Source organism: Sorex araneus, chromosome 2 (assembly GCF_027595985.1).
Source record: "Sorex araneus isolate mSorAra2 chromosome 2, mSorAra2.pri, whole genome shotgun sequence".
Lineage (NCBI taxonomy): Eukaryota > Metazoa > Chordata > Mammalia > Eulipotyphla > Soricidae > Sorex > Sorex araneus.
The window spans coordinates 346,866,586-346,894,564 of record NC_073303.1 but is presented as its reverse complement, the minus strand read 5'-3'; the positions used below and the strand labels follow the sequence as shown (position 1 = coordinate 346,894,564).

The window sequence follows — 27,979 nt, the reverse complement described above, 5'->3', positions numbered from 1 at the left end:
AAATATTAGATATTATAAATAAACTAGAAATAATTTGGAAGGATCTGAATCGATTATACATATATCATGCCATGTTATATGAGATGTGTATCTGTAGATTTTGACCCGGGAGAAAGGACTTAGGAATCAACCCCCTGCAGATACAACTGTACATCAGTTAAAGAGTGAAACCATCCACAAGGGGATAAAGGTCATGGGTGCCCTGTTAAAATTCTACTATTAAACTGTAACTTTATTTTTTTCTTTTTTTTTCCTTTTTGGGTCACACCTGGTGATGCACAGGGGTTACTCCTGGCTCTGCATTCAGAAATTACCCCTGGCAGTGCTCAGGGGACCATATGGGATGCTGGGATTCGAACTCGGGTTGGCCGAGTGCAAGGCAAACACCCTACCCGCTGTGGTACTGCTCCAGCCCCTAAACTTTAACTTTAGAGTCAACTTTAAATTAGAAAATTTCACTTTTTGGGAAGTCTGTTCTTATTCTTTTGCATTTCCAAATAAATTTCAGGATCAACTTACCAGTTTTTTTGCAAAAAAAATGGTTAAAACATGCTGGAAATATGATGGAATGCATCCAATCCTTATAAGATCAATTTTAAAAAGAACTGCCATTTAAACAATACTGCTTCATGTAATCCATGACATTTGAATGTGTTTCCATTTATTTAGATGATTACTTATATCAACCATGCTTGGCATTTTCAGTGTGCAAATTTTGAACTACTTTTCTTAAATATGTTCATTTTTAATTATTCTTTAGCAGTAGACAGAAATCAAATTGATTTTCCGCTATTGATACTATACTCATACTCTGAATCTTTGCTTCTTATCATTTCTATTAATTTGAATTTTTTTGGCCATACCCAGCAGTGCTCAGGGCTTACTCCTGCCTCTGTGCTCAGGGATCACCCCTAGGGATGCTCAGGGGGCCAGATATGGTGTTAAGAACATAACTGGGATCCGCCACATTCATAAGACTTGAACTGCTGTATTATCTCTTTGGCCCTGTTACCACTTCTCTGTGTATGTGTGTACAAATCCCTTAGGGTTTTCTGCATAGATGGTCATATAATTTGCAAATAACAGTTTCAGTCAAATAATTTACAACTGGTTCCAAAGTGTAACTCCATTTTCTCCTTCTTCCTGTGTAAACATATATACAGAAATGTACATACATATATATAAACATAGCATCCTATGTTTTATAAGCTCATCAGTAGTTTTATATTGTTTACTTTTTTCTAAATTAAAATATTTTTCTAAATTATTTTAAAATGTGAAATATACAACTGCCTTTAACATGTCTATTTCTTTTGGGGGAGTTAGCCTCTCATGGGATGTTCAGGAGTCTCAGGTCAAAGTCACAGCAAATCTCAGCTAGCCGGATCTGAGGTTCATTGCAAGGGCCTGAGAATGCAGAGCTGCTCAGGTGGGGAGGGAACCAGGATTGGCCATCCGCAAGACACACACCTTCATCCCTGTGCTATTTCTCCATGGCCACAACAACTCTACTTGTGTGAATCTGAGTCATTGTCTTGTATCATTTTTTGTGTTTAAAGACACAAGACGTGTTGTTAATGAACAGATCTGCATTAATATTTACTGTGAGGTAGGTGTGCTAGCAATAAATTCAGTCTTTATCTAGAAGTGTCTTGGTGTCACCTACGTTTCTGAGGAATAATTCTGAGTGCAGGGTTGGTTTGATTTTCAGTCTCTATCAATATGCTGTCTTTTTTCATTGTTTCTGATGAGACGTTGGAAGGTAATCACATTCTATCAATACACACTGTATACCATGAGGATCTTAGTAGTATATTTGAGCTAGGTATTTTATTATCACTATCCAAAGAGCACTGTTTTTGGCATACAGAATACACCACGGGTAGCTTGCTAGGCTCTGCTGTGCAGGAGGGATACTCTCGGTAGCTTGCTGGGCTCTCTGAGAGGGGCAGAGGAATCAAACCTGGGTTGGTCAAGTGCAAGGCAAACACCCTGCCCACTGTGCTATCGCTCCAACAGTACAACAAGTCTCACAATGGAGACATTACTGGTGCCCGCTCGAGCAAATAGGTGAGCAATGGAATGACAGTGATACAGTGACAGTGATCCAAAGAGCACAAAATCATTTTTGATTTTTTTTTGTCAGTTAGAAATATGTGACCTTTCTGGATCTGGACTGCCAATAAAGTCTGGGTAAAGTTGTTTCTTCTTACAACAATCTCAAAGACAGTTTTTTTTTTTTTAGGCATGCTAAAATTAGAGTAAAAATAGTAAGGAGCATCATTATGATGTGACTGCATGTTAAATTAAAAACCTGACCAAAAGAATACATGCAAGTAGAGAATAGCAAGTCATCCCAAGACAGTGTGGCCCTATGCACTCCATAATGTTTTTTATAAAACAAAAGTATAAACACAATAACAACAGAAATCACCAGTACAAATTAAGCATGTGCTCAACAATAATCTTTAATGCGCTTAAGATTCCTGCCCAGTTCTCATTAAGACATTACTTATCCCAGGATACACAATCACAAGAAAAAGAAAAGGTTTCTCTTCCTCTGCTTTTTGGCTTCCTAAAGTGATGCCCAGGGAATCCAGAATGCACTCCTGGTTATACTTAGCCAACCGGGCTTGCAATTCAACACAAGGGTCCAAGAATGTGGTAGTGTTGGGCTCTGCTGTGCTGGGGACTACCACAGCCACCCAGGTCACCCCAGACCACGTCCAGCAGTGCCGGAGGCCCCAGAGCTACACCCAGAGATACTCAAGAAGTCAAGGATCAAATCTGGGTGAGGTGCATGCCAGGCCTATGCCCTAACTGCCGTACTATCTCCCAGACCCTGAAAAAGTTTCTTTAAAAGACAGCTTACCAGATCAGAACATTAGGGATTCAATAATACTAAGTGCCTGTGGCTAAAGTAAGATGGCTTTTATCTGTTTTACAGCAAATGGAGAAATCTCAAGAAGTTACCAGTTTCATCTTTTTTTATATTTACATGCCAAAAAGTGAAGCATTAAGTCAAATAGTAAGGTATGTTTAAAAGCAACATTTTCATACTACAGTGGGAAATGCTATTCAAAATGTAGCTTGGAGTCTTTTTTTTTTATTTTATAAAAAGGATACTGAGCAAATACTGTAACATTTCTAAAAAGAGATAATCTATTAAAAAATACTAAATAGAAACAAGTTGAAATTCAGATTCCCACAAAAATCACTCAATTGTGATAAGAAAAGCACTCAAACAGGGTTATAGATTCTCTCATACTCAAGAACAAGGTTGAACTGTGGAATGAATGAACAGATTCTTTTCTTCTGTGGTGCCAGGGAATTGGGGTGGGGGAAGATTTGCAAGTGCAAAGCATTGATTCTCCCACAGAGCTACAGCTTCAAGACTAAAAGAACTGTGTATGTTAAGAAACTGGAATAACAGACAGACACCAGTGAAATATCTCAATCTAAATAGAGCAAGAGAAGAGCCCTTCTAGAATTCACAATGGAGAACTTATAATGCTGAATGAATTACAAATTGAATGTAGAATGCATTCATCTTTAAGGGAAAGCAAGAAAGAGAAGGGGGTGGAAAACAGAGGGAAATTTTACCTTGTAAATGGAGCAATTTCCTTTCAAGGAAATGGCAGAAGTTGAAAGAGCTAGTGTTCTGAAGATCAGGGAATTTAAAAATACTATAAGCAAAACCTATAATATGCAGTTTGAGCCATATGGCAACCAACATAAAGAAACTGAACGAGTCTCTCAAAGTCAAATGAATGCCTCATAAAAAATGAACTGCTGCCATCTTCAACAAAATCTGGAGATGAGTTTTTAAAAATACTTATTCTGAAAGCTTGGAAGTTTTATGTTTACCTTACACTGTGGCTACTCAAAGGAAAAGAAAAAGATTTTTCATTATTTCTAGTATAACTGTGCTCCTGTCTCCAAAAACCTGTGTGTCAGAAGAACCAAATTGGGTTAGTCATAGAAATAAGAACATATAAAGCAAAATTTAAAAATTCTTAGCCACCTTAAGCTTTTCCTGTCTCTTTTTTCCCCAATAAACTAGGGAGCCAGAATGTGTTCATATTTGATTTGCCAACTTGCTAGCTGCATGAACTGCGTAAGTCACTGATTTTCTTTGTCTAAGGTTCCTTTTCTAAAACAGAGGTAATAGCCTCACTGGGTTATTGTGATGACTAAATGATTTAATGTATCCTTAGAGCTGAAAACAGTACCTGGCATACTGCATGTATTACATAACATTAAATAATTGTTATTATTAAGCCTATTTTAGACTGACTTTATAAAGTATAATACAACTGTCTTTTTAAAGAAGCTGGAAAGGGTCAGGAGAAAAATACCATGATTAGGATGCATAAGCCTAACCTAATTTGATTCCTGGTACCACCTGGTCCCTCAGCATTGTGTGCATGAAGGCTCTGGAGCAGAGCCAGAAATGAGTCTAGGGTCCCCAGCATCACGGGGTGGCCCCAAGCAACTCTGACACCTCAAGGTCTTACACTGAATTGCAAGTTGGGGTCAGACTTGGTAGGGCCAGGGCTTCCTAAGCACCACTTGGGAACTCCCAACTCCCCTAAAATATTTTTTAAAAAATAAAAAAAGGGCTTGATTAGGTTGACAGATGAATACATAATAATTATACAAGAATAAGATGGTGGTAAGACAGAGATGACTACAGAAAGAGTTTTCATTGTGAGCATATAAATATGACACTTAAGTTTACTAATCTTCCTATCCTCCTTTAGAATCTGTCAGTATTCACACTGACAGGAAGAAAATGTTAGTTAACCCCCCTCAAAAAAAAACCAAAAGAAAAAACCCAAAAAAATAGATTTACTCAACCCCCATGAGAAAAGAAGAGGTTCTGACTTGACTCAGCTAAGAGAAGCCTGTTACAAAGAACAAACCAAGTAACACAAAAACAATGTCCACTTGGTTTTCAAGAAGAAACTTATTTTCTCTCTTGAGGTTCAAATGGCAGAGTCTATAAGTGGCCTTTAATTTTCAATTGCATTTTCACTGGCTCTAAGACATAATTTAAAATTCGATCACCAGGTATTTCCTGAAAACACGGCTAAAATTTTTTCTGAAGTCAAAATGAAAACTCCAAAGTATCTTATATTCTGAGAGTATATTCTCTTCATACACTTGACCAACAGTTTTATTCTAGCACTTACATTTTTTAAAATTAATGCCTCTGATTATTATGGTTAAGGAATATAATGTTAACTATGATTAGTCCCATGTGGACCCTTCAAAAATACTAGCTTAAACATAAAACACTGTAGAATAACATTGGTTTGTCTTTTCTGCCTTGCTGCAGGGTGCTTATGTTTATTGGGTTACTCTTATCACAGTGCTCCCATTCCTCTGTTTATTTGTAACTTCTTTCTCTGTGCTCTGTTGACTTGTAAATAGTGTTTTTCTCTTCTTCTTAAGTCCTTTGTACAGTTAATTCAGAGCAATGTCCTTTTTGTATGGACACAGGAAGACAGTTAATGCTATGCTATTGTAACTTGGGAGTTAATGGACTCTCAATGATATTTACCTCCTGGGCATCTGTTCTATTGATTTATGCCTCAGTTTCCCTAACTTCCTAGCACCCCCAAAAGCGGGGTCCCGATGAGGGACTGGACGGACCAAGGGCAAGCAGTGAGCTATGTGCTACCCTGGCATCGAGATCGGCCTGGCCAAAGTGCCATAATGCTTAACTATAAGTTAAGAGCATGGTCATGAACAAATTCTGTCATGATCCAAACAATTAATAACTAGATTCGGAACCTGCTAGAGTTAGGAATGATTAATCTGGCCTGAGCACTGTAGTCTGAGTTTGAGGCAAGATGTTCCCAGGAGAGCTGCCCTACAAGCCTCAATGTATCTCTTACTGTATCCATACAAAAATCACTAATATTGGGCCGGCACGCCGACCCCAAGTGCTGCAGCTGTTCTGTCTTCCGGCCCAGGTGTGTGACGTCCCCTCGACCCGCCCTTCCGCGACCCAGCCTGCTCCTCAGCCCCAAGCATCCCAGGCTTCCCTCCCCTCCAGACTGCTGGCCAAGGGCCGGCAGGGTGACCCCAAGTACCGCAGCTGTTCTGTCTTCCGGCCCAGGTGTGTGATGTCCCCTCGACCTGCCCTTCCGCGACCCAGCCTGCTCCTCGGCCCCGAACACCCCAGGCTTCCCTCCCTTCCGGACTGCCAGCCGAAGTGCCTGGCACACCATCCCCAACCCCTTGACCTGCTGTCGGGTTGTGGGAAAGGGGTGTGGCCTAATCATCAGGGGGTGTGGCCTAATCGTAAGGGGCGTGGTCTAGGCAAAGTGGGCGTGGCCTTTTTCTGGCTTTGAAGGAAGAAATAGAAGAGAGAGGGCTAATAGATCTATACAGGGCTTTATATCCCTCAAAAAAGGAATACACATTCTTTTCCAGTGCACATGGAACATTTTCCACAATAGACCATGCGCTGGGCACACAGCATACCTCAGCAGAATCAACAAGATAGACACTGTACCTGCTATCTTTTCAGACCATGATGTGCTGAAGATAGAAGTTAATCATGGACAGATGCAGAAAACCAAATCAAACACCTGGAAATTAAATAGCTCGATGTTGAACAATGAGTGGGTCAGGAAAGAAATCAAGGAAGAAATCAAAAGGTACCTGGAAACAAATGAGAATGAAGACACGGGCTACCAGAACCTGTGGGACGCAGCTAAAGCCATATTAAGGGGAAAATTTATAGCTCTGCAAGCATATCTCAGGAAGGAAGAAAGGGCCCACATAAATAACTTGACTTCACAGCTCAAGACCTTAGAAAAGGGCCAACAAAAGGAGCCCAAACCAGGCAGAAGGAAAGAGATAATAAAACTTAGAGCAGAAATTAACGACATGGAAACCCAAAAGACAATCCGAAAGATCAATGAAACCAAGAGCTGGTTCTTCGAGAAAATAAACAAGATTGATAAATCACTAGCAAGACTCACAAAGAAAGAGAGAGAGGGAACCCTTATGAGCCGAATCAGAAATGAAAAGGGGGACATCCCAACAGAAACCAATGAAATTCAAAAGATCATCAGAGACTACTTTGAAAATCTGTATGCTACGAAACAAGAGAACCTAGAAGAAATGGATAAATTCCTTTACTCCTATAATCTCCCAAGGCTGAACCAAGAAGACCTGGAGTACCTGAATAGTCCAATTAACATGAAGGAAATTGAAATGGTAATCAAAAGTCTTCCCAAAAACAAAAGCCCAGATGCAGAAGGATTCACTATCGAGTTCTTCCAAACATTTAAAGAGGACTTATTGCCAGTCCTTCTCAAGCATTTCCAGGAAATTGAAGAAACAGAAACCCTCCCAAACAGTTTCTATGAGGCTCATATCTCCCTAATATCAAAAGCAAACAAAGACACCACAAAAAAAGAAAACTACAGGCCAATATCCCTGATGAACACAGATGCGAAGATTCTCAACAAAATATTAGCAAATAGAATTTAACAACTCATCAAAAAGATCATACACCATGACCAAGTGGGATTCATCCCAGGGATGCAAGGATGGTTTAACATCCGGAAATCAATCAATATAATCCATCATAGCAACAAAAGAAAAGATAAAAATCATATAATCATATTAATAGATGCAGAGAAAGCATTTGACAAGATCCAGCACCCGTTTATGATGAAAACGCTCGCCAAAATGGGTATAGAAGGGACCTTCCTCAATACAGTCAAAGCCGTTTATCACAAGCCTAAGGCAAGCATCGTCCTCAATGGGGAAAAACTAAGAGCCTTCCCTCTGAAAACAGAGATGAGACAAGGATGCCCACTCTCTCCACTTCTGTTCAATATAGTACTGGAAGTACTTGCAATAGCGATTAGGTAAGAAAAAGATATTAAGGGCATTCAGGTAGGAAAGGAAGAAATCAAGCTCTCACTATTTGCAGATGATATGATACTATACCTAGAGAACCCTAAAACCGCTAGAAACAATAGACTCATATAGTAAAGTTGCAGGCTATAGAATCAATATCCAAAAGTCCATGGCTTTCCTATATGCAAATAATGAGAGAGAAGAAAGTGACATGAGAAAAGCAATCCCGTTCACAATTGCGCCTCAAAAAATCAAGTACCTCGGAATAAGCTAAACAAAGGAGATAAAGGACTTGTATAATGAAAACTACAAAATGCTACTTTAGGAAATAAAAGAGGACACGAGGAAATGGAAAGACATCCCCTGCTCATGGATTGGAAGAATTAATATTGTCAAAATGGCAATTCTCCCCAAAGCATTGTACGAATTCAATGTGATCCCTATAGGGATACCCTTGACATTCTTCAAAGAAATGGAGCAAGCGCTCCTGAAATTCATATGAAACAATAAGCCCCCACGAATAGCTAAAGCAATTCTTGGGAAAAAGAAAATGGGAGGAACCAACCTCCCCAACTTCCAACTCTACTACAAAGCAGTAGTCATTAAAACAGCATGGTACTGGAACAAAGGCAGACCTGCAGACCAATGGAACAGGGTGGAATACTCTGACACACCCCCCAAATATATGATCATCTAATCTTTGATAAGGGAGCAAGAAATGTGAAGTGGAGCAAGGAAAGCATGTTTAACAAATTGTGCTGGCAAAACTGGACAGCTACATGCAAAAAAATGGGCTTAGACCTCCACCTATCACCATGTACAAAAGTCTGATCAAAATGGATTAAAGACCTCAACATCAGACCAGAATCCCTAAGGTACATTGAAGACAAGGTCGGCAAAACCCTCCACAAGATCGAAGACAACGATATCTTCAAAGTGGACACGCCACTGGCCAAGCAAGTGAAAACAGAGATAAATAAATGGGACTATCTCAAACTAAGAAGCTTCTGCACCTCAACAGAAACAGTGACCAAAATACAAAGACAATCTACAAAACGGGAAAGGATATTTACGCAGTACCCATCCGATAAAGGGTTGATAACAAGGATATACAATGCACTGGTTGAACTCCACAAGAAGAAAACTGCCAACCCGATCAAAAAATGGGGTGATGAAATGAACAGAAACTTTCCCAAAGAAGAAATCCAAATGGCTGAGAGGCACATGGGAAAATGTTCAACATCACTAATCATCAGGGATATGCAGATCAACAATGAGATATCATCTCACTCCACAGAGACTGGCCCACATCCCAAAAAACAAAAGCAACCGGTGTTGGCGTGGATGTGGGGAGAAAGGGACTCTCCTTCCCTGCTGGTGGGAATGCCGACTGGTTCAGCTCTTTTGGAAAACAATATGGACGATTCTCAAAAAGTTAGAAACTGAGCTTCCATTTGACCCAGCAATATATCCCGGAGAGGCAAAAAGGTAGAGTAGAGATGACATCTGCACTTCTATGTTCATAGCCATAATATGGAAAAAAAAAAACCAGAGTGCCCAAAAACAGATGACTGGCTAAAGAAACTCTGGTATATCTACACAATGGAATACTACGTAGCTGTCAGAAAACATGAAGTCATGAAATTTGCATATAAGTGGATCAACATGGAAAGTATCATGCTGAGTGAAATGAGTCAGAAAAAAAGAGACAGACATAGAAAGATTGCACTCATATGTGGAATATAAAATAGCTGAGAGGTACAAGCTTACAATGTTGCAATTTCTGGCAGATATTTCTCTGGACTTCGTTACTAAAATACTAAAATACAGAAATCCAAAACCGTGCGGCTGCTAGTGCAGACTCTTGACCTCATATCTCTTCATTCTCAGCAATGGAAAACAAATTATCAAATGCTTTCTTTTCAGCAGGCCGACTTTAGGGGGGAGAAACTCCAAATCAATAATAGTGAGTTTTTTGTTGAAATATTGAATGTAATCAAAGTAAAGTGAAAGTAAAGTGAAATTTACCAGTTACACAGGCGGGGTGGGGGGCTGGGGAGGTGGGGGGGTATACTGTGATTCTTGGTGGTGGAATATGTGCACTGGTGAAGGGATGGGTGTTCGAGCATTGTATAACTGAGACTTAAACCTGAAAGATTTGTAACTTTCCACATGGTGATTCAATAAAATAATAAATTTTTTAAAATCACTAATATTAAGATGTTAATTAAGATATAGAAGAAAAAAAATAACCCTAAGTGGTGTTTCTCCCCATGAGCCTCATGGGCAGTCAGGAAGAGCTTTCTTATGTTGATTTTGCTACCAGGTAGAGTGTTGTCCCAGAGTGTGAGGGTGGAGAGACAAGGCATGGAGAGAGAGAGAGTTGGAGGAGTTGGGAGAGAGAGCAGGGAACAAGATGAAGTGCAGAGAGATTAGTGGGAGTCAGGAGACGGGAATGAGGAGCAGTGTGAGGCTAGAATGGGGGGCTCAGAGAGACTGGAACAGGCGTGTGGGGAGAATGGGATAAACAGCATCTGATCAACCAACTGGCTTGGCCCTTGTTTCCTCCTCCATCTGCCCCATGGCACGGGCCACCCTTGCTGGGCAAGCAGCGAGGGGGAGAGCCATCGGGGCTTCCCTGGCCGCCCTGGAGATTATACCTGAGATAGCTTATTTTTCTCACTGTTTCAGATGCAGGATGACAAAGGGTTAGGCCTCTAAATTAATTAAATGTTTTAGTGTCTGCTAGTGATTATTTCTTGGGTCTTAGTCCACATCCTTTAAGATTGGCCATTGAAAGGCCTCTTCCCTCCCATATCCTTGGCCAAATGAGTTGTTCTTCATTTTTGCCCTCTAACACACTATGTCATAGAGGGGAAGAAAGGAAATGCAAAAATCAAAGGCTAGCAGTCTAACCCCTCTGTTACATTTTTCTCTAGTTTGCACAAGAAAAAAAAAACAGGTAATAGGTACCTTAAAATCCACCCAGCACTATTATGAGTAGCAGGGAATATTCATACAATGAAGATTAGATGCTACCTTCCTCAGCCTCATTTTATAGCCTAGGTTTTCAGAAAACAAAGACACAAAAGAAAATATTTCAAATTAGAGTGCAAGCAAACCATTGATACTTTGGCCATTTTATATAAATGCTATGACTTCAAAGAAAAAATAATTTGATCAATTTCAGTTATATATTCTAGCACATTTCTAATTAAAAAAATTTCTTTTAACTTTTCCATATGTCAAAGCCATAGATTCATAATTGAACATTTCTTAGCCAAAACTCTTAACCTATCTGAGAATGTTGTCCCTAGGTTATATAAGTGTTTTGTTTGTTTCTTTCTTTTTGGGGCCATACCCAGCGATGCACAGGGGTTACTCCTGGCTCTGCACTCAGGAATTATCCCTTATGGTGCTCAGGGGACCATATGGGATGCTGGGAATTGAACCCAGGTCGGTCACGTGCAAGGCAAACACCCCCCCTACCCACTGTGCTGTCACTCCAGCCCCAACTGTGGTGTTTTATAAGTGTTGCAACAAAACTTTAAGGTTTGATCCATTAGGATCCCATACTACAAAAAGCAGGAAGATAATACTTTAGAACATTATCCAGGCCTTAATATTTAATATGAATGGCTCAAATCCTATAGCCTGGTTTTGGTTTCTTTTTCACTTTCTTCCTTTCTCCTTCCTTCCTTCCTCCCTTGTTTTCTCCCTCTCAGTGTTTTAATATTTAAGGCTTATCTTCAGCCATTTGAAAATTTAAATGCATGGGGCAAAATGAGCAAAAAGGTATGTCTTTAGAACTTTACAACTCTGTATAACAACAGAGTTCTGAACACACAATTATACAATGTCATTTGATCATATGTATATAAATGTTTATATACAATATTACATATATATTTATATAATTATTACATAATCTCCTCATCAGCAACCCTCCAGAACTCACAGCTGCTTCTCCCAAAAGGGGGCATAAAATGAGGCCCCTATAACCATATGCCACCAGACTCCATACCAGGCTGTTTTCACTTGCGGCTCCCTAGAGGAGGGGTGGGTGAGAATTCTCCCTGCCCCAAGGGACCCAGCCTCAGCAGCCGACCTCCACTACTCAACCGTCGCCACACTCCAGGCCGCTTTCCACATGCCCGGGCCAAGCCTCACATGAGTGAACATACTGCTTTGTGGCCGCGCAATACATCATCATAGAGGAAAATAAATGTATATTCCTCTTGGAGAGCCTGGCAAGCTACCGAGAGTATCCTGCCTGCACAGCAGAGCCTGGCAAGCTCCTAGTGGTGTAATCAATATGCCCCAAACAGTAACAATAACAGGTCTCATTCCCCTGAACCTGAAAGAAACCTCCAATCGTTGGGAAAGACAAGTAAGGAGAGGCTGCTAAAATCTCAGGCCTGCTGCCAATGGAGACGTTACTGGTGCCCGCTCGAGTAAATCGAATAACAATGGGATGACAGTGATACAGTGATTACATATATGCAAACATAAAATCATGCAAAATATTACAATTCTTTCCAACTGTACCTTATAAGTTGTCAAGTTACACCTACTATTTGGAAGTGTAAATATTACATAGGAAATGCTTAAGAACATTTTCCATAAAAACAATGAGTAACAAACATCCCAGTTGATCTTCATTAAGCAACAGAGCTGTAAGTTTTTTTTATGATTCCTGCTGTGTTTTTATATAATCGGGAGCTTCCTCACTGACCCACAGTCTGCTCCAAGTAATCATTCCTAACCTCAGGACCTCAGGAGAAGAATAAAAGAAAAGAGGGAAGCTGAAGACACCAACTCAAAACACACGCTTTTTTCACATATAAGACAAATTATATACTTTCACAAAATAAAGGCAAAAGACTTGTGACATATTTCTGGTCCATTGAAGAGAAGAAAAGGTTAGAATAAAGATGCTTACCTGTTGTTCCTGCACTCTTGCAGTACCAAGTTCGGAGAGAGACATGGTGAGTTTCTCCTGCTGTTCTGATAGATATTTCTGATACAGGCTCAGAAGTTCTTGGCATTCTATATATTGTAGCTGAAGAGGTACGATTGCAAATTAAGGGAAAAAAACTAATAAGTTGATTCAACCTACATCCATTAGTTCTGTTTTTCCAGCAAACAAAATAAAGGCAAATAAGGCAACAATATTTGGTCATAATGTAGCTAAGTGTAATCTTCAGATGGATATAGTATATGTATCCCTCTTCCAATGATTATTTAATTTAAAAAATAGCAACATTATCCCTTTAAAAGAGAAATTTCTCTCAAATATTTGACTGAATAAAGAAAAACAAAGTTTATTACACAGATACAGATATATGCAAGAGTTTGCAATCAAACCTCTACCTCACACCACACCAATTCAAAATGGATCATTGACTTAATCATAAGATCTAAAAATGAAACTCATAAATCTTTTTTTGTGTGCATGTTTTTGTTCTTATTTGGGGCAACCAGAAGAACTCAGGGCTTATTCCTGGCTCTATCCTCAGGGTGGAGAGATTGAATCCAGATAAGCCATGTGCAAGGGAAGCACCCTACCAGCTGTCCTATCGCTCCTGTCCCATAAAAGAAAATCTTTGTGAACCCCAGCAGGATTGGTAATTAAACAGTACATGTCAAAAATCCAAGTATGAATATCTTTGTAACTCATGGTGCTTTAATTAAGTAAAATTTTTGGGGAAAAGTGAATCTGTGAATTTGTTTTTGTGCTACACACCTGGCAATACTCATATGATATTCTTGGCTCTGCACTCAGTAACTTTTTTCTGGTGGTGCTCAGGGGACTATATTGGACACCAGTAACTGAACCCAGATCAGTTGCATACAAGGTTAGTGCCCTACCTGCTGTATTATTTCTCTAAAGCCAAATCTTCGTGAACTTGGATTAGGCCATGGTTACCTACAAGCCAGCATTCAAAGAATAAGTAAATAAAATGGACCTTAAAAAGAAAAACTTTATACTTCAAGGAACATTAAGTAATTGAAAACAACCTTCAGAAGGAAAAAATCTGCAAATCATACATATAAGAAAATATATTTGTGAAATTATGCGATCAGACGCCCCTACCCAGGACTCAATGATTAAAAAACTAATATATTTAGTAAAAATGAACAACGGACTTGAATAGATGTTTCCAAAAGAAATTACAAAGAGAAGCGGGAAAGAGAGGCAGGGGTTAAGGCCTTTAGATGTGCACACAGTCAACCCTTGTTTGATCCCTGGCACCACAAAAGGTCCTCAGAGCAGCAGCAGGAGTGATCTCTGAGAAGTCATGAGTTATAGTTTTGCATTTACTGGGATGCCTATAATAAAAACAGCAATGACAAAGATGCAGAGAAATTAGAACCATCTTAATTGGTGCCTATATAAAATTTACGGTATTAAGAAAAAAAAGACAAAGCTCAAAACACACAACTATATATATGAACAAAAGAATAAAAAATTTATGTCCACACAAAAACTTATATGCATGTTTGGAGATTACACATAACAATGAGAAAGTGAAAATAACCCAACTCACAATTAGTGCCTCAGGAAAGCACCTGGGAATGAGCATAATAGACAAAGTAAAAGACTTATACAAAGAAAACTATAAATCACTACTAAAAGAGGACACAAAAAAGGACCAAAGAGGACATGAGGACATGTAAATACGTTACCTGCTCCTGTACTAGAAGGATTAAATTTACATGGTCAAAATGACAATCTTGCCAAAGCACTATACAGATTAAGTGCAGTTCCAATAAAAATACTCATAACTTTTTTTTTTAAAAGACACTGATAAAAAGCTGCTGAAATTTATATGGAATAGTACTCCACCCCTCCCCACCCAGTAGACAGAGCAACTCTAGGTAATAAGAAGATGGTAGTCATTTTTTTCCCCAACTGTACTATAAGCTGTAGTAATCAAAACAGTGGGCTACTGGAGTAAGAAAAGATTTTCAGACCAATGGGGTAAAAGGGAGAGTCCAGAGACAAATCCTTGGGGATATGGACAGTTAATCTTCAATAAAGGAGCAAAACATGAAGTGGACCAAGAAAAGCCTCATCAACAAATGGTGCTGGGAAAACTCGTCAGTCACATGTGAAAAAATGAATCCAGACCTCTTTCTAACACCATGCACAAAAGTCAAGTCAAAATAATTGAAATCTGATGTTAGACCTGAATCCATAAAATGAGAAGTCTATGAGAAGTCTATGAGAAGTCTAAAACATATGTATATAGAGAGATTACTCATAACAATGAAAAAAGTGAAAACCACAATCTAATTCACAATTGTGAAATTTGAAGAAATTTGAGAAGTTAAGTAGAGCACTCCAAGACATTGAAGCTGGAGGTATCTTCAATGATCTATTGGCCAAGTAAATGGAAGCAAAGATAAACTAAAGGAAGCATATCAAACTAAGAAACTTCTGCACTGCAAAAGAAACAACTAGAATATAAAGAAACCTCACAAACTGGAGAAAATATTTATCCATAACTCAACTGAGAAAGGGTTAATATCCAAGATATAAAAAGCACTGGGAAAATTTTACAAGGAAAAATAAACATCAAAACATGGCAGAAAGAGATGAACAGAATCTTCCTTATGGAAGATATACAGATGGTTGAAAGATTTATGAAAAAAATGCACTGCATTACTTATCAGGGAAATGTAAGTCAAAACATAATGAGGTATCATCTCACACCGGTGATATTGGCACACATTACAATAAAAACAACCACTGCTGGTGGGAATGTGGGGGAAAAAAGAGACTGTCATTCACTGCTGGTGGGAATGTCAACTGGCCCAGCTCTCTGGGAAAACAATATGGATTTCTGGGCATCTACACCAAGAGCAGAAAATTCTATTCACAAAAGACATTTGCAATTCTATGTTCACTGTAGCATTATTCCCAATAGCCTAAATCTGAAAACAACCCAAATATAGAGAACAGATGACTGGATAAGAAAATATGGTACATACACACAATGGAATACTACTCAGCTATAAGAAAACATGAGATAAAGCAATTTGCTCGTATGTGTATAGATTTGGAGAGCATCACTCTGAGTGAAGTGAGTCAAAAGGAGACGCAGAGACACAGAATGATCTTTCTCGTACGTGTGATATGAAGAAACAAAGCAGGAGATAAGGCAACAGAAATGAAAAACTGATCTTTAGTAGGAAGCTCACCATAAGGAAAGGAAAGGAAAGGAAAGGAAAGGAAAGGAAAGGAAAGGAAAGGAAAGGAAAGGAAAGGAGGGAAGAGAATGGGGGGAGGGGCAGCACTAGGACAATGGTGGAGCAAAGTGTATACTCTGGGGCAGAGTGTGGTGTTGGATTCTGTTGTGCATGCAACCCTATTATTAAAACAGTATTGTAAGCCACGATGTCCAAAATAAAAAACCCATTTTAAAACAACCAAATGTACAACAAGTAAACTAATAAATAAAATATGGTATATCTGAGGCCAGCAAGATAGAATAGGTAGCAAAGCATTTGTTGTACACGGTGCTTCAGTAGCAATGACCCTGTTCAAATCCCCAGCACAACCTATGGTCTCCTGAGTACCACCAGTGCTCACTCCTGAGCAGAGCCAAGAATAGACCCTGAGCATCACTGTGTGTGACTCAAACACCCTTCTTCACCCCAGTCCCCTGCCAAACATCAAATTGACTGTTTATCAGAATCTTAATAAAAAATAGTCTTCACAAAATAAAATTAAATGTAGTACATTTACTAATATATTATCACTTGCTGATAAAAAGTCAAACTACTGCAATACTTTACACTATGAACAGACTTTGAATACATTATGCTAAAGGTAGCAGAAAAAAATCTACATTATATAATTCATAAAACTGTTATTTCTTGTTTTTCAAATAATCATACCTACCTGGATCAGGAAAGACAATACAATGGGGAAGGTGCTTGTTTTGCATGGGGCTGACCCAGGTTCAATCCCTAGCACCCTATATGGTCCCCCAAAATGCTCAGGGGTGATCCCAGGGCACAGATCCAGGAGTAAGCCCTAAACAGAGCTAATCAGAGCCCCAGTCAAAACCAAAACAAACAGCAAACATAAATAACCACATCTACCAATAAACTAGGAGAGAGACAGTTAGAAGTATAACAGAGAACATGTAAGAGTAACATTCATCCATATCTACTTTCTGGTGTAGTCTTCAGTATTCTGAAGCACATATTACATTAGAAAACCTCAACGAAAAATGTCCAGAATAGCAAATGCATACATATAGAACACACATTAAAAGTGGTTGTCAAGAGCTGGGGCAGGGATATATGAAGCCAATGTTATGGGTATGGGTTTTGGGGTAAGATAATGAATATGTATTGGGAATTAGATATTTGTACTTACAGAATCTGTAGTATGCTCAAAAGCATTTAACAGTATACCTGAAAAGGGTGAATTTCATAATATGTGAATGTCTTAATGAAACTGTTATCAAAAAGAGCAAAGTAGAGATGAAGATAATGTGCCAATAAAATGAATGAATAATTTACATATTAAAATTAACTATTAAACGCAAAAGATTATAATTATATTTTGGTTGTTTGATCTGTTCTGCTAAATGGGAAACTGATGACTCATCAATGAAAGTACCATCAAAAAATTCTCTTCCCCTATTCCTCCTGACATTTCGTACAGTCCACTATGAAGAACTTAGCAGCCTAACTTGTGTACTTTCCTACAGATTCTCAAAACTTTCAAAGAAGCTGGAAAGGTCACCAAGTTGTGTAGGTTAGGTATCTATCAGACAAGGAAATCTATCAGAGTTCTGTCCTTTCTTATCATGGTGGCAATTTCTTCTGTTTTTTGTTTGTCTGTTTTTAACTTGGGGGCCATACCCACCAGTGCCTAGTACTAACCCCTAGTTCTGCACTCTGGGATCTTGGAGAGGATCAGGGCACCATAAATGGTGCCATAAGTGGAACCATATGATGGCCACAAGCAAGGCAAGCGCCTACCTATGCTACCTTCTTTCTGGCCCCTCGGGTTCACTTTTTCGGATCATTTTTTAAGTATCGCTATTACACTGCATTTGCCATACCACTGGCATAAAAATTACTATCCAGTGAGATTATTCTGTAAAAACACTTTTACAACAGGTCATCATGATTAAGGGTGGGAACAGAATTTCTTAAATGTCAGAAGTGGTGATTGGTTTCAGTATTCCTTAACATTTTCACAACCTAATCATTGCTTCTGGGCAGATTCCTGTTCTAATAACTTTTGCCAATCATGACTGCATAAATAACTGATTACTTCATTATTCTCATTATTAACCTTTAATAAAAAAAAAGGAGTCAGAGATGGCTTATAAAAGAGGAGCTTGTTCAAAATAAAAGGATGGGTGGCTAAGCTCAGAGAACACATTAATTAGAAGAGCTTGTTGAATACTCAGCATCTTAAAGAGAACAACAGTGACAACAATAGAATGAACAGAGGTCCTAATAAGCTAATGTGTTTTCAAAGTCACTATGTATCAGATCAGGATGGTTTTACATTTTCATGCTTTTTGTCAGTGAACTCCAGAAACTGAATTGATTTGTGGTGGCCCCCAAAGCATCTGCCAGCTGTAAAGTATATTAAAAAATATTTTAAATTTATTTCTAGCTGTTACCATAGGCAGTAATGTTTGTCGTAGGTGAACATATTAGCCTGAACACAAAATATAAATTTTGCTCTGGAAAAAGTCAGAACAATTATACAGCCTAAGAGTTAAATGTCAGGATTTGAAGGCAAATTATAGGCAAATCCATTTAAATACATGCTACGTGACAAAATATTAAAAACAGTCAGTCCAATTCTTTATACATTTTTTATATGTCTTGATTTACAATAGTTTTGAAATTTCCCTATTTTGCTCAAAAATTTGGAATATACACCCCCACAAAATAGCCATTTCCTTTATTTGCCTTATATAGAAAAGACATCAGTCCTGTATCCGGAGAAAAACTACTTTATGTTAAGAAAACGTTGCTCAAATACCCTCTTATTTGGAGAAAAGCATAATGAGAAAGAAGCCATATTTAACTCAATCCTAGCCAAAAGACACAAAAGAATGCAACAAATACAGAAAATCAAACTTAGTGTGTATGTCAAACCATTACGTGACTCTTAAGACAATGTACTCCAAATATCATTTAAGAACTGAAATAGCAGTCATCACAACCTCATCAAAGAAAGAAAATCTTTAAAACATAAACACAAATTGGTATTAAGCAGATCACATCAAAACCTAAACATCAAATTAATGAACTGAAATGGCTGCTGAAAATGGTAATTTTGCAAAGCTTAAAACCTTGACTCCAAAACGCATTAATAAAACTAATGATGATCAAAGCAGAATGAAGATGGAGATGAAAGAATAAAAATTCCATGTGGAGGTAGAAGGAGAAGATTAGAGACAGGATTCACTGCTAATAGGATACCAAAGTAGAAAAAACTTGTTGTAAACTGAAAAAACTCCCCTGGCACACCAGATACCACCCCATCACCCCTCTCCACCCTTACCTCAAATAACTGGGGCATGTGGATCTGGCACTTAGTAATCCTCATCTAATACAGAACCAAAGTGGGGGAGTCTCTGGAAGCCGAGAAAAGGGAGAATCAGTATTCTTTTAAATTTTCTTTTTTATTTTTTCAGCCATGATTCCTTGAAAATGGCTGCTTCTCATTCTTAGGAAAAATACAAAGTGAGTTTGTAGTATCATACTATGCTATAAAAAGAAAAAAAGCAGTATTCAATGTCAAATTGATGAAGACTGTAAAAAGAAACATGAGCTAGCTTGAAGGGGACTCGAGGCACCTCTGATAAAATCTGAGAATGAAAACAGCAAATTAAATCAAAATCCCCACTAGCTCATAGTGATACTTCAAAAGGAGAGAAAAGAGTAGGAGGTAAAAAGAGAAGACTTCTTTATGCAAAAAATGTTACCAATGTTTAGAAAGAAGATCAATTGTCTTCTGCAGGGAGAGGGCTTTAGGTTACTCCTGGCAGTGCTCAGGTGTTACTCCTAGTTCTGTGCTCAGGAATCACCTGGCAGTGCTTGGGGGACCGTATAGGGGGGCTTGGTTTTTTTTTTTTTTTTGCTTTTTGGGTCACACCCGGCGATGCACAGGGGTTACTCCTGGCTCTGCACTCAGGAATTATCCCTGGCGGTGCTCAGGGGACCATATGGGATGCTGGGAGTCGAACCTGGGTCAGCCGCGTGCAAGGCAGACACCCTACCCGCTGTGCTATTGCTCCAGCCCCGGGGTGCTTGGTTTTGAGTCTATGAAGTTCCTGAGTTGTTTATCTGCAAAACAGTGTATCTTTCCTTCGAGTTTGAATGAGAGTTTGGCTGGATAAAGTATTCTTGGTGAAGCGTTCATTTCATTGAGTTTTTTCACTATATCCCACCACTGCCTTCGGGCGTGGAGGGTTTCCTCCGATAGGTCTGCTGTGAATCTAAGGGGTGCTCCTTTGAATGTGATTTCCTTCTTCGACTTTGCTGCTTGCAGTATTGTGTCTCTATCCATGATGTCCATCATCCTAACTATGATATGTCTTAGAGTTTTTGGATAGCTAGAATGATACTCAGGGACATAGGTGATAAACACTGGGATGTAACAAGAAATTGCTTGGTATTTGGAAAATATCTGCGGCCGCTGGCTCAAAAGAAGGCCACGCCCTTTTGTTGAGGCCACGCCCACTGCTGGGATGTGACTGGGTGCCCAGCAGGAAGGAGCAAACCAGAGCAGCAGCGGAGCTGGTGGGTGGCGAAGGGGTAGATGGGTGGTGCTCAGGCAGGGTGGGAGTCAGGGAGTCTAGGGGTGCTTGGGATCAAACCCAGTTAGCCACATGTCAGACAAGTACCCTGCCTGCTACACAATCATTTTGGGACCAAGGAATAATCAATTATTTTTTTAATCACCAGGTAAGAATGAAATGATCTCCAATGTAAAAATAACTAATTCAGAAAAGGATCATTAAAAAATACTGAAAGCAGTAGGTGAAAGATTAATAAAATATCTTTAATAATATTCCCATAAAACATCAAGATTACTTCAGCAAAAATGAAAATTTACCTTTATATTTTGAAATTTGGCACTGATCATCAACAAAATTAATCTATGATTAATGGTGAAAATCCAGAAATTATGTATCTCTAAACATGTGAGGTAGGCAACATTTCCTATAAAATATTCTTGCCAAACCACAACAGCTAACTAGAGAGAGAGAACAGAAGGGAATGCCCTGCCACAGTGGCAGGGCGGGGTGGGGGGAGATGGGATCGGGGAGGGTGGGAGGGATGCTGGGTTTACTGGTGGTGGAGAATGGGCACTGGTGAAGGGATGGGTTCCCGAACTTTGTATGAGGGAAGCATAAGCACAAAAGTGTATAAATCTGTAACTGTACCCTCACGGTGATTCACTAATTAAAAATAAATAAATTAAAAAAATATTCTTGCCAAATATTATTAACCAGATTCAAATTAAATCTGTAGACTGAACTCCCACTCAAAAGGAATTAGAATAAAAGAACAAGTTAAATTATGCCATGATGAAACAATCAGATAAATCTAGGATGTTCAAAAGTATGCAAAGCACTTAGCCTGAACTGTTCAAAATTTGAGTGCTATATACCAAAGGAATGGAGTAAAAGCCTATCAAAGATCAAGAAATCAAAGAAATAACAAAATGCAACATAGGAAATATGACTGACACTAGAGTTCAGAGTGAGTAAAAGCTGGGAATTTAATATATTCCTGGGACAAATGAAAATATATTCAAAACACTGACAGTGTGGAATGACTGAAAAATTTCATAGGTATCACTAAAGGAAAATATCCTTATTTATAGGAAACGAGTCTGATATACATCGGCAGGGCAGATGACACCTTCCACTTAAAATGGCTCAGAAGTAGAGATGGTTTTATAAAATTGAGTAAACTCATATAAATAGATTCACATATAAATTCCTTTTATAAATCTACTTCCTTTTATAAATTTATATAAAAAGGAAATTTATGGTTGTAGATATAACTTGGTGACAGAGTGCTCATCCTGCATGTGTGATGCCCTAAATTTGATGCCTATCCAGCACAGCAAACAACAAAAACCCCAACATATTTATGACTAGATATATTTATACACAAATATATATGAATTATATATAAGTGATTTAGATATGTATATATATATATATGAGGAGCAAAGCTAATAGAGCAAATTATCAACAATTATGCAATCTAGGTAGCAGGCAGATGATGGCTTACTGTAGTACTCTTCAAATTTTGTAAATATTTAAAAATCTGTCATAATAAGCAGTTATACGTTTTAAAAAATTTTGTTTGTGGCTTCTGTGTTTCTTTCTTTCTACTAATAGTCTTGTCTTCCTAGTCCCACTGCAAGTTATTCTATAAAAAACAGAACCCTAACACATCATATTAAGTTTCTAAGAGTTCTGTACACTTTCATATGTCCACAGTCACCAAATCAGGAGACAAACTTTTAGTATTATCTGATAATATACTAATTAGAATTTTCCTTAGTGTCAGGAATAAGCACATCAAGGAATTTAAAAAGACCAATTAAATAAAAGTCCTGTCAAGGTTTCTTTGAGCTAAACACCATATAAGCATAAGCAGTAAGACTGCAATGATAGGAGTAAATAAAAAGCACAGATGTAGACAGCAGCCTACATCTCAGCCTCTTGAATGAGATCTTTATTCTGGTGCTTTGCAAGGATGTGAGGCTGGACAAGTAACTTTGCTGCTATTCTCAGCTGTGGACAATAAAATCTATCTCGCCAACTATGAAAAAACTGAGATAATAAATGAGAACTTAGCATAGTGCATTGCACAAGGCATATACTCAACAGAAGTTTAAAACAGACATTAAAGAGATGAGAGAAGATTCCGTGTGAATGTGGAGTAAGGGCAACATGTACATGCTCGTAGTGGGAACACTCCAGCAGCCATACTCGTGTACTCACGCACACTAAAGAAACACAGCAGGAAGGCTCCTAAAAAATAAAAATGGAACCACCACATGATTTGGCAAGCAATTCTACTACTTTCAGAACCCATCCCATACCGAAGGAAATAAAATTACTCCCCTGTTGAGATATCTACACCCCCACATTGACCGCTGCATTCTTTATAGTTACTAAACAGGGAAACACACTACCATCAGAAGAATGGGTTTAAAAAGTCATAGACACACAGCAGAATAATATTCAGACTTTAGAAAAGGTAGAGAGAGGGCTGGAGAGGCAGTGCAGTGGGGATGGAGTTTGCCTTGCTTAAGGCCAACCTGGATTTGATCTCTGACATCCTACGTGCTACCCTGAGCTTTGTCAGGAATGATCCCTTAAAGAAGAGCCAGGAGTAAGCCCTGAGCACTATCAGTGTGACCCAAAAACTTAAAATAAAATCCCAAGTTTTGAGACGTGGGTTTGTGTAGCATAACATGGGGTTTGTTCTTTTAGCCTTGCTGCAGGGAACTTAGTTTACCTTAAAGCAATGTCCTTTCTGTATGGACACAGGAAGACAGTTAATAATATGCTTTGTAACTTGGGAGCTGATTGACTCTAATAATATTTACTCCCGGGCATCTGCTTACTCAACTCAGTTGCCCTTAGTTCCTAGTACCCCAAAAGCAGGGTTGCGACAAGGGACAGAATGGACCCATGGCAAGCTGTGAGCTACCCTGGCATCAAAATGGGCCAGGCCAAAGTGCTACAATACTCAACTATAAGTTGAGAGCATGGTCATAGACAAATGCTGTCAAGATCCAAAAGTAACGATGAGACTAGAACCCTGCTGGGGTTAGGAAGACTAACCTGGCCTGAGGACTCTGGTCTGGAATATATAGTGAATGTCCTCAGGAAGAACCAAACTGATATATCAGTTTGGTTCTTCCTGAGGACATTCACTATCTATATCAGACTGATATATAACCAGATATATATATATCTGGTTATATATATATCTATATCTATATATATATGGTTATATATATATCTGGTTATATATATCAGTCTGATATATATATCAGACTGATATATATATCAGACTGATATATAACCAGTCTGATATATCTCTTACTGTGCTCATACAGAATGACATTGCTAGAAATATTAAAAGTAATTTACTATAACTATTTAAGCAGATTACTAGCTGAGGAAGGAAGGGACACACCCTGATACATCCTTGTTTGGACCCCACCCTTGAACAGATCTCCTAGTAATCTCCTTAGATGAGGTTTTGTTAATCTCTTCCAGAAATGGTCTTACCCTTCTTTGTTGATTTGTTAATGTTAAACCCACCTTTGTATTACTGCTCTATGTAATTTGCTACATAAACTAAGACTGTGGGGAAGATGGGGAGACAGAAGAAGAAGACGAGAGACAGAAGAAGGCAGGGGAGACAGAAGAAGACAACAAGGGAGACAGAAGAAGAAGACAGAAGACACAGACAGAAGAAGACACAGAAAGGTCGGAAGAGACCAGAGGAGAGACTACAGAGACACAGAAGAGAGCACAGCGGCAGACACAGAAGCAGTGCACAAGGAGGAGCCATCCCGATCCATCCGGTACACACACAGTGGCACGAGGACACTGAACTCGAGCGAGGACACTGAACTCGAGCAGCGCATGTGAGAGAGAGCTGCCCCAAGTGTCCTCGGACAACAGAACAACACCACACATCATTGCGTCTCCCCTTCCCTCGGGTGCCGCCCTTCTGATTTTTTACAGGTTTGGATTAGAGATAGGCTCAGGAAGTAGGGCAGAGTTTTCAGAGAGGAGTATGGGGTTCGGGTTTGTGTATCACCCCCAACTTAAAGTTGAGGGGGATATAAAGGGCAAAGTGGAACACTGAATGGTAAAAGACAGACTAAACTCTTAGCAGTAAGTTTAATGGCCTACAATAAAATGCTGATTTTCTATGATGAATACCTGAAACATATAACACTGTAATATAATACTCAATGAATATCTTTTTTTCTTTTGGGGCTACATCTGGCAGTGCTATGGGCTTACTTTTGGCTCTGCCATCACGGAGCAGTTCTGGTAGGCTCAGGAGATAATATGGGGTGCCAGGGATCAAACCTGGGTCAGCCCCATGTAAAGAAGCTGCTGTAATATTGCTCTGTTTCTGAAAAAATCAGTCTTTAAAACAGAGAAGGGCTCCCATATGCAATCACATGCAATGAAATTTGATGCTAAGTGAAGGAAACATCTTCTAAGGAAGACAAATACAGCATTATCTCATTTAGTTATGAATGTAAAACATCTGACTGGTGCCATAGATATACTATAGGACACTTGTCTTGCATGCAGCCAACATTGGTTCGATTGTAGGCACTGCTTACAGTCCCAAAGTCCAACCAGAAACGATCCCTGAGTACAGAGCCAGGTGTAATACCCAAGAACCAGTTGGTGTGCCCCAAATACCCAAACACAAAATAAGCTAGAAACAAGTAATACCTGATAGAAACAGTACACTGATGGTTGCTAGTGGCTTGAAATGTGGGAAATGGGTGATGGTGATCAAAGGATACAGACTCCCAGTTCTGAGATGAGTAAGCTCTAGGGACCTTCATGAAAGCACTGTTTTATAGTTAATGGTACCACACCATATACTTGAAATACTTGGAAATAGCCAACAGCAATTTATGAAGAAAAATAGTTTTTTTATTCAAACTTATTTAGAAAGATATGAGGGGAGAGAGAAAGAACAGAGACCTTTCCAGAGTGGAAACAGTCAAGCAAAGAAACACTGAGACAAACAAGCAAGATACGTGTTCAAGGGAGAACATGGGTTTGAAGAGCTAGCGCCAAGCGAGAGCTTCAATAGTTTCATCACACATACACACACTCACACACACTCACGTACACTCACACACACACAATCATGTGAGCTAAAGGATATTTTTAACTAATCTCATTTTAGTAATCATTTTAAATATATATCAGCTTACCATGTTTTACATCTTAAATTTACACATTTTATGTCATATACATCTCAACTGAAAATATGACAATACAGGTCTTAAAATGATTTAAATAAATGAAGATAACATGTTCTAGGAAAGACTTTTATTCACAGGCTACAGTGGATATTTTTAAGTTGGGTAGACCACATATGACCACAGGGGAGAGTCAGGAAGAATTTCAGAGAGGATGTAATCCTGAAAATAAATTCTGAAAAACAAGTAAATAGATGTGCTACTATGTAGAGTGAGGAATGCTCCCGGCCGAGGAAATCATCAGGAGCTAAGTTAAAAGACAACAACAACAACAACAACAACATAGACAATAAGCAAACTGCTAAGACGTTGGCTGGATGGTTAATTAGCCATAAGTAGGTGCGGTAGGGGGGAGTATGAGTGAACAGCTTGCAGAAATAAATCAGACCATATATCGAATGTTTGGATTTTACTTCTATATATTTCACTGATGTTTTATGGTCAATACACATTTTATGAAGATACCTCTGGTAAGGAGGTAAAGACAGACCAGAGTGTTCAGGATTTCAATCAATGAGACCAGTTACAAGAGATAGGATCTGACTTTCCACATGGTGAATTAATAAAAGAATTAAAAAAAAAACACAAAAAAAAACAAGAGATAGGATCTGAACTGAAGTAATATTTATAAGAATTAAGAGGGTTTGGCAGTTCAAAAAGGGAAATTTATGACAATTAGGCATCCTTTATATTTCTAGCATACAACATATACTTCAAATATGCTGTAGTAGTGAATAAAGAAATAGAAAGGGGCATTTATTGAGTTCATATTTGCCTTAGGCTTGGAGCACACACAAAAAGAGCACACACAAAAAAGCAATAACAAGAAGACCCTGTGGTCTTTAAATCAACCAACAGGAAAACCAAAATCTTTATTAAAAATTCTAAATTGTGGGGGTGGAGTGATAGCACAGCGAGTAGGGCATTTGCCTTGCACGCGGCCGACCTGGGTTTGATTCCCAACATCCCATTTGGTCGCCTGAGCACAGCCAGGGGTAATTCCTGAGTGCAGAGCCAGGAGTGACCCCTGAGCATCGTTGGGTGTGACCCAAAAAGCAAAAAAAAAAAATTCTAAATTGTATAATCCTCCTAAGATTTTCCCACCATGAAGTAAATATACTTTCTGACCATGTCATTCACTTACCTTACAATCATTCCCTTTTCTCCCCATTTCAAAAGAAAGTATATACTATTTTGAGATAAACACTGAGGCCCAAAATTATATACCTAATTTGGTATTCAATGATAATAACTTCAATTGAAAACTGTTGGTAAAGAAAAACCAAGATAAAGAATCAGTAGAACTAGAAATTAATTTCTTATGAATGCTTATACCCTTTTATTAAATTGTGATCTATGCTAGAGTACAATCCATTGATACAAGACAAAATTTTCTATCTAATTAAAAAAGAAATTTATGGCAAACAATGCTACGAAAAATGCTTTCAATTTCTTGATGACAGTAATCTGTTAGGGAACAAACAAATCTCTAAAACAAGCACGGGAGGGGGCTGGAGCGATAGCACAGCGGGTAGGGCGTTTGCCTTGCACACGGGTGACCCGGGTTAGATTCTGAGCATCCCACATGGTTCCCCAAGCACTGCCAGGAGTTATTCCTGAGTGCAGAGCCAGGAGTTAACCCCTGTGCATTGCCGGGTGTGACCCAAAAAGCAAAAACACAAACAAAAACAAAAAAACAAGTATGGGAAAACCAAAGTCCTGGACACTTACAAAGGGGAAGAAGAAACAAGTACTTTACCTAGTCTTTTCTGGATCCTGCAACCAAGACAAAATATATGAACCATGAAAAGATACCAATTAGACTATTTAACTGAGTTTATAAAGAGTTTTCTAAGCATTATCGTCCCTACCTTACTTCTTGCAGTCACTAAATAAAATAGAGTAGAAAAATAGACTTATAGTTGAAATGCCTTGGATTCTACCTTATGTTCAGGTCATCAGCCCCTAAGATTTTTCAGAAAACTAGCCAGGGACTCTCCAGCCTATTTCTTTAAAATTTAAAATGAAGGATAC

At 38.7% G+C, this 27,979-nt stretch overlaps 1 protein-coding gene across 2 annotated transcripts in view; it reads right to left on the bottom strand.

Annotated features, from left to right (window-relative positions):
• The window catches only part of KIAA1328 (KIAA1328 ortholog), a 312,654-nt gene that overhangs the window by 189,997 nt on the left and 94,678 nt on the right, over positions 1-27,979 (bottom strand). For both annotated transcript variants that reach the window (XM_055129540.1, XM_004606086.2), the window contains exon 6: positions 12,830-12,957. In XM_055129540.1, coding sequence (XP_054985515.1) covers positions 12,830-12,957 — 128 coding nt within the window. The remainder of the gene's footprint in view (positions 1-12,829; positions 12,958-27,979) is intronic.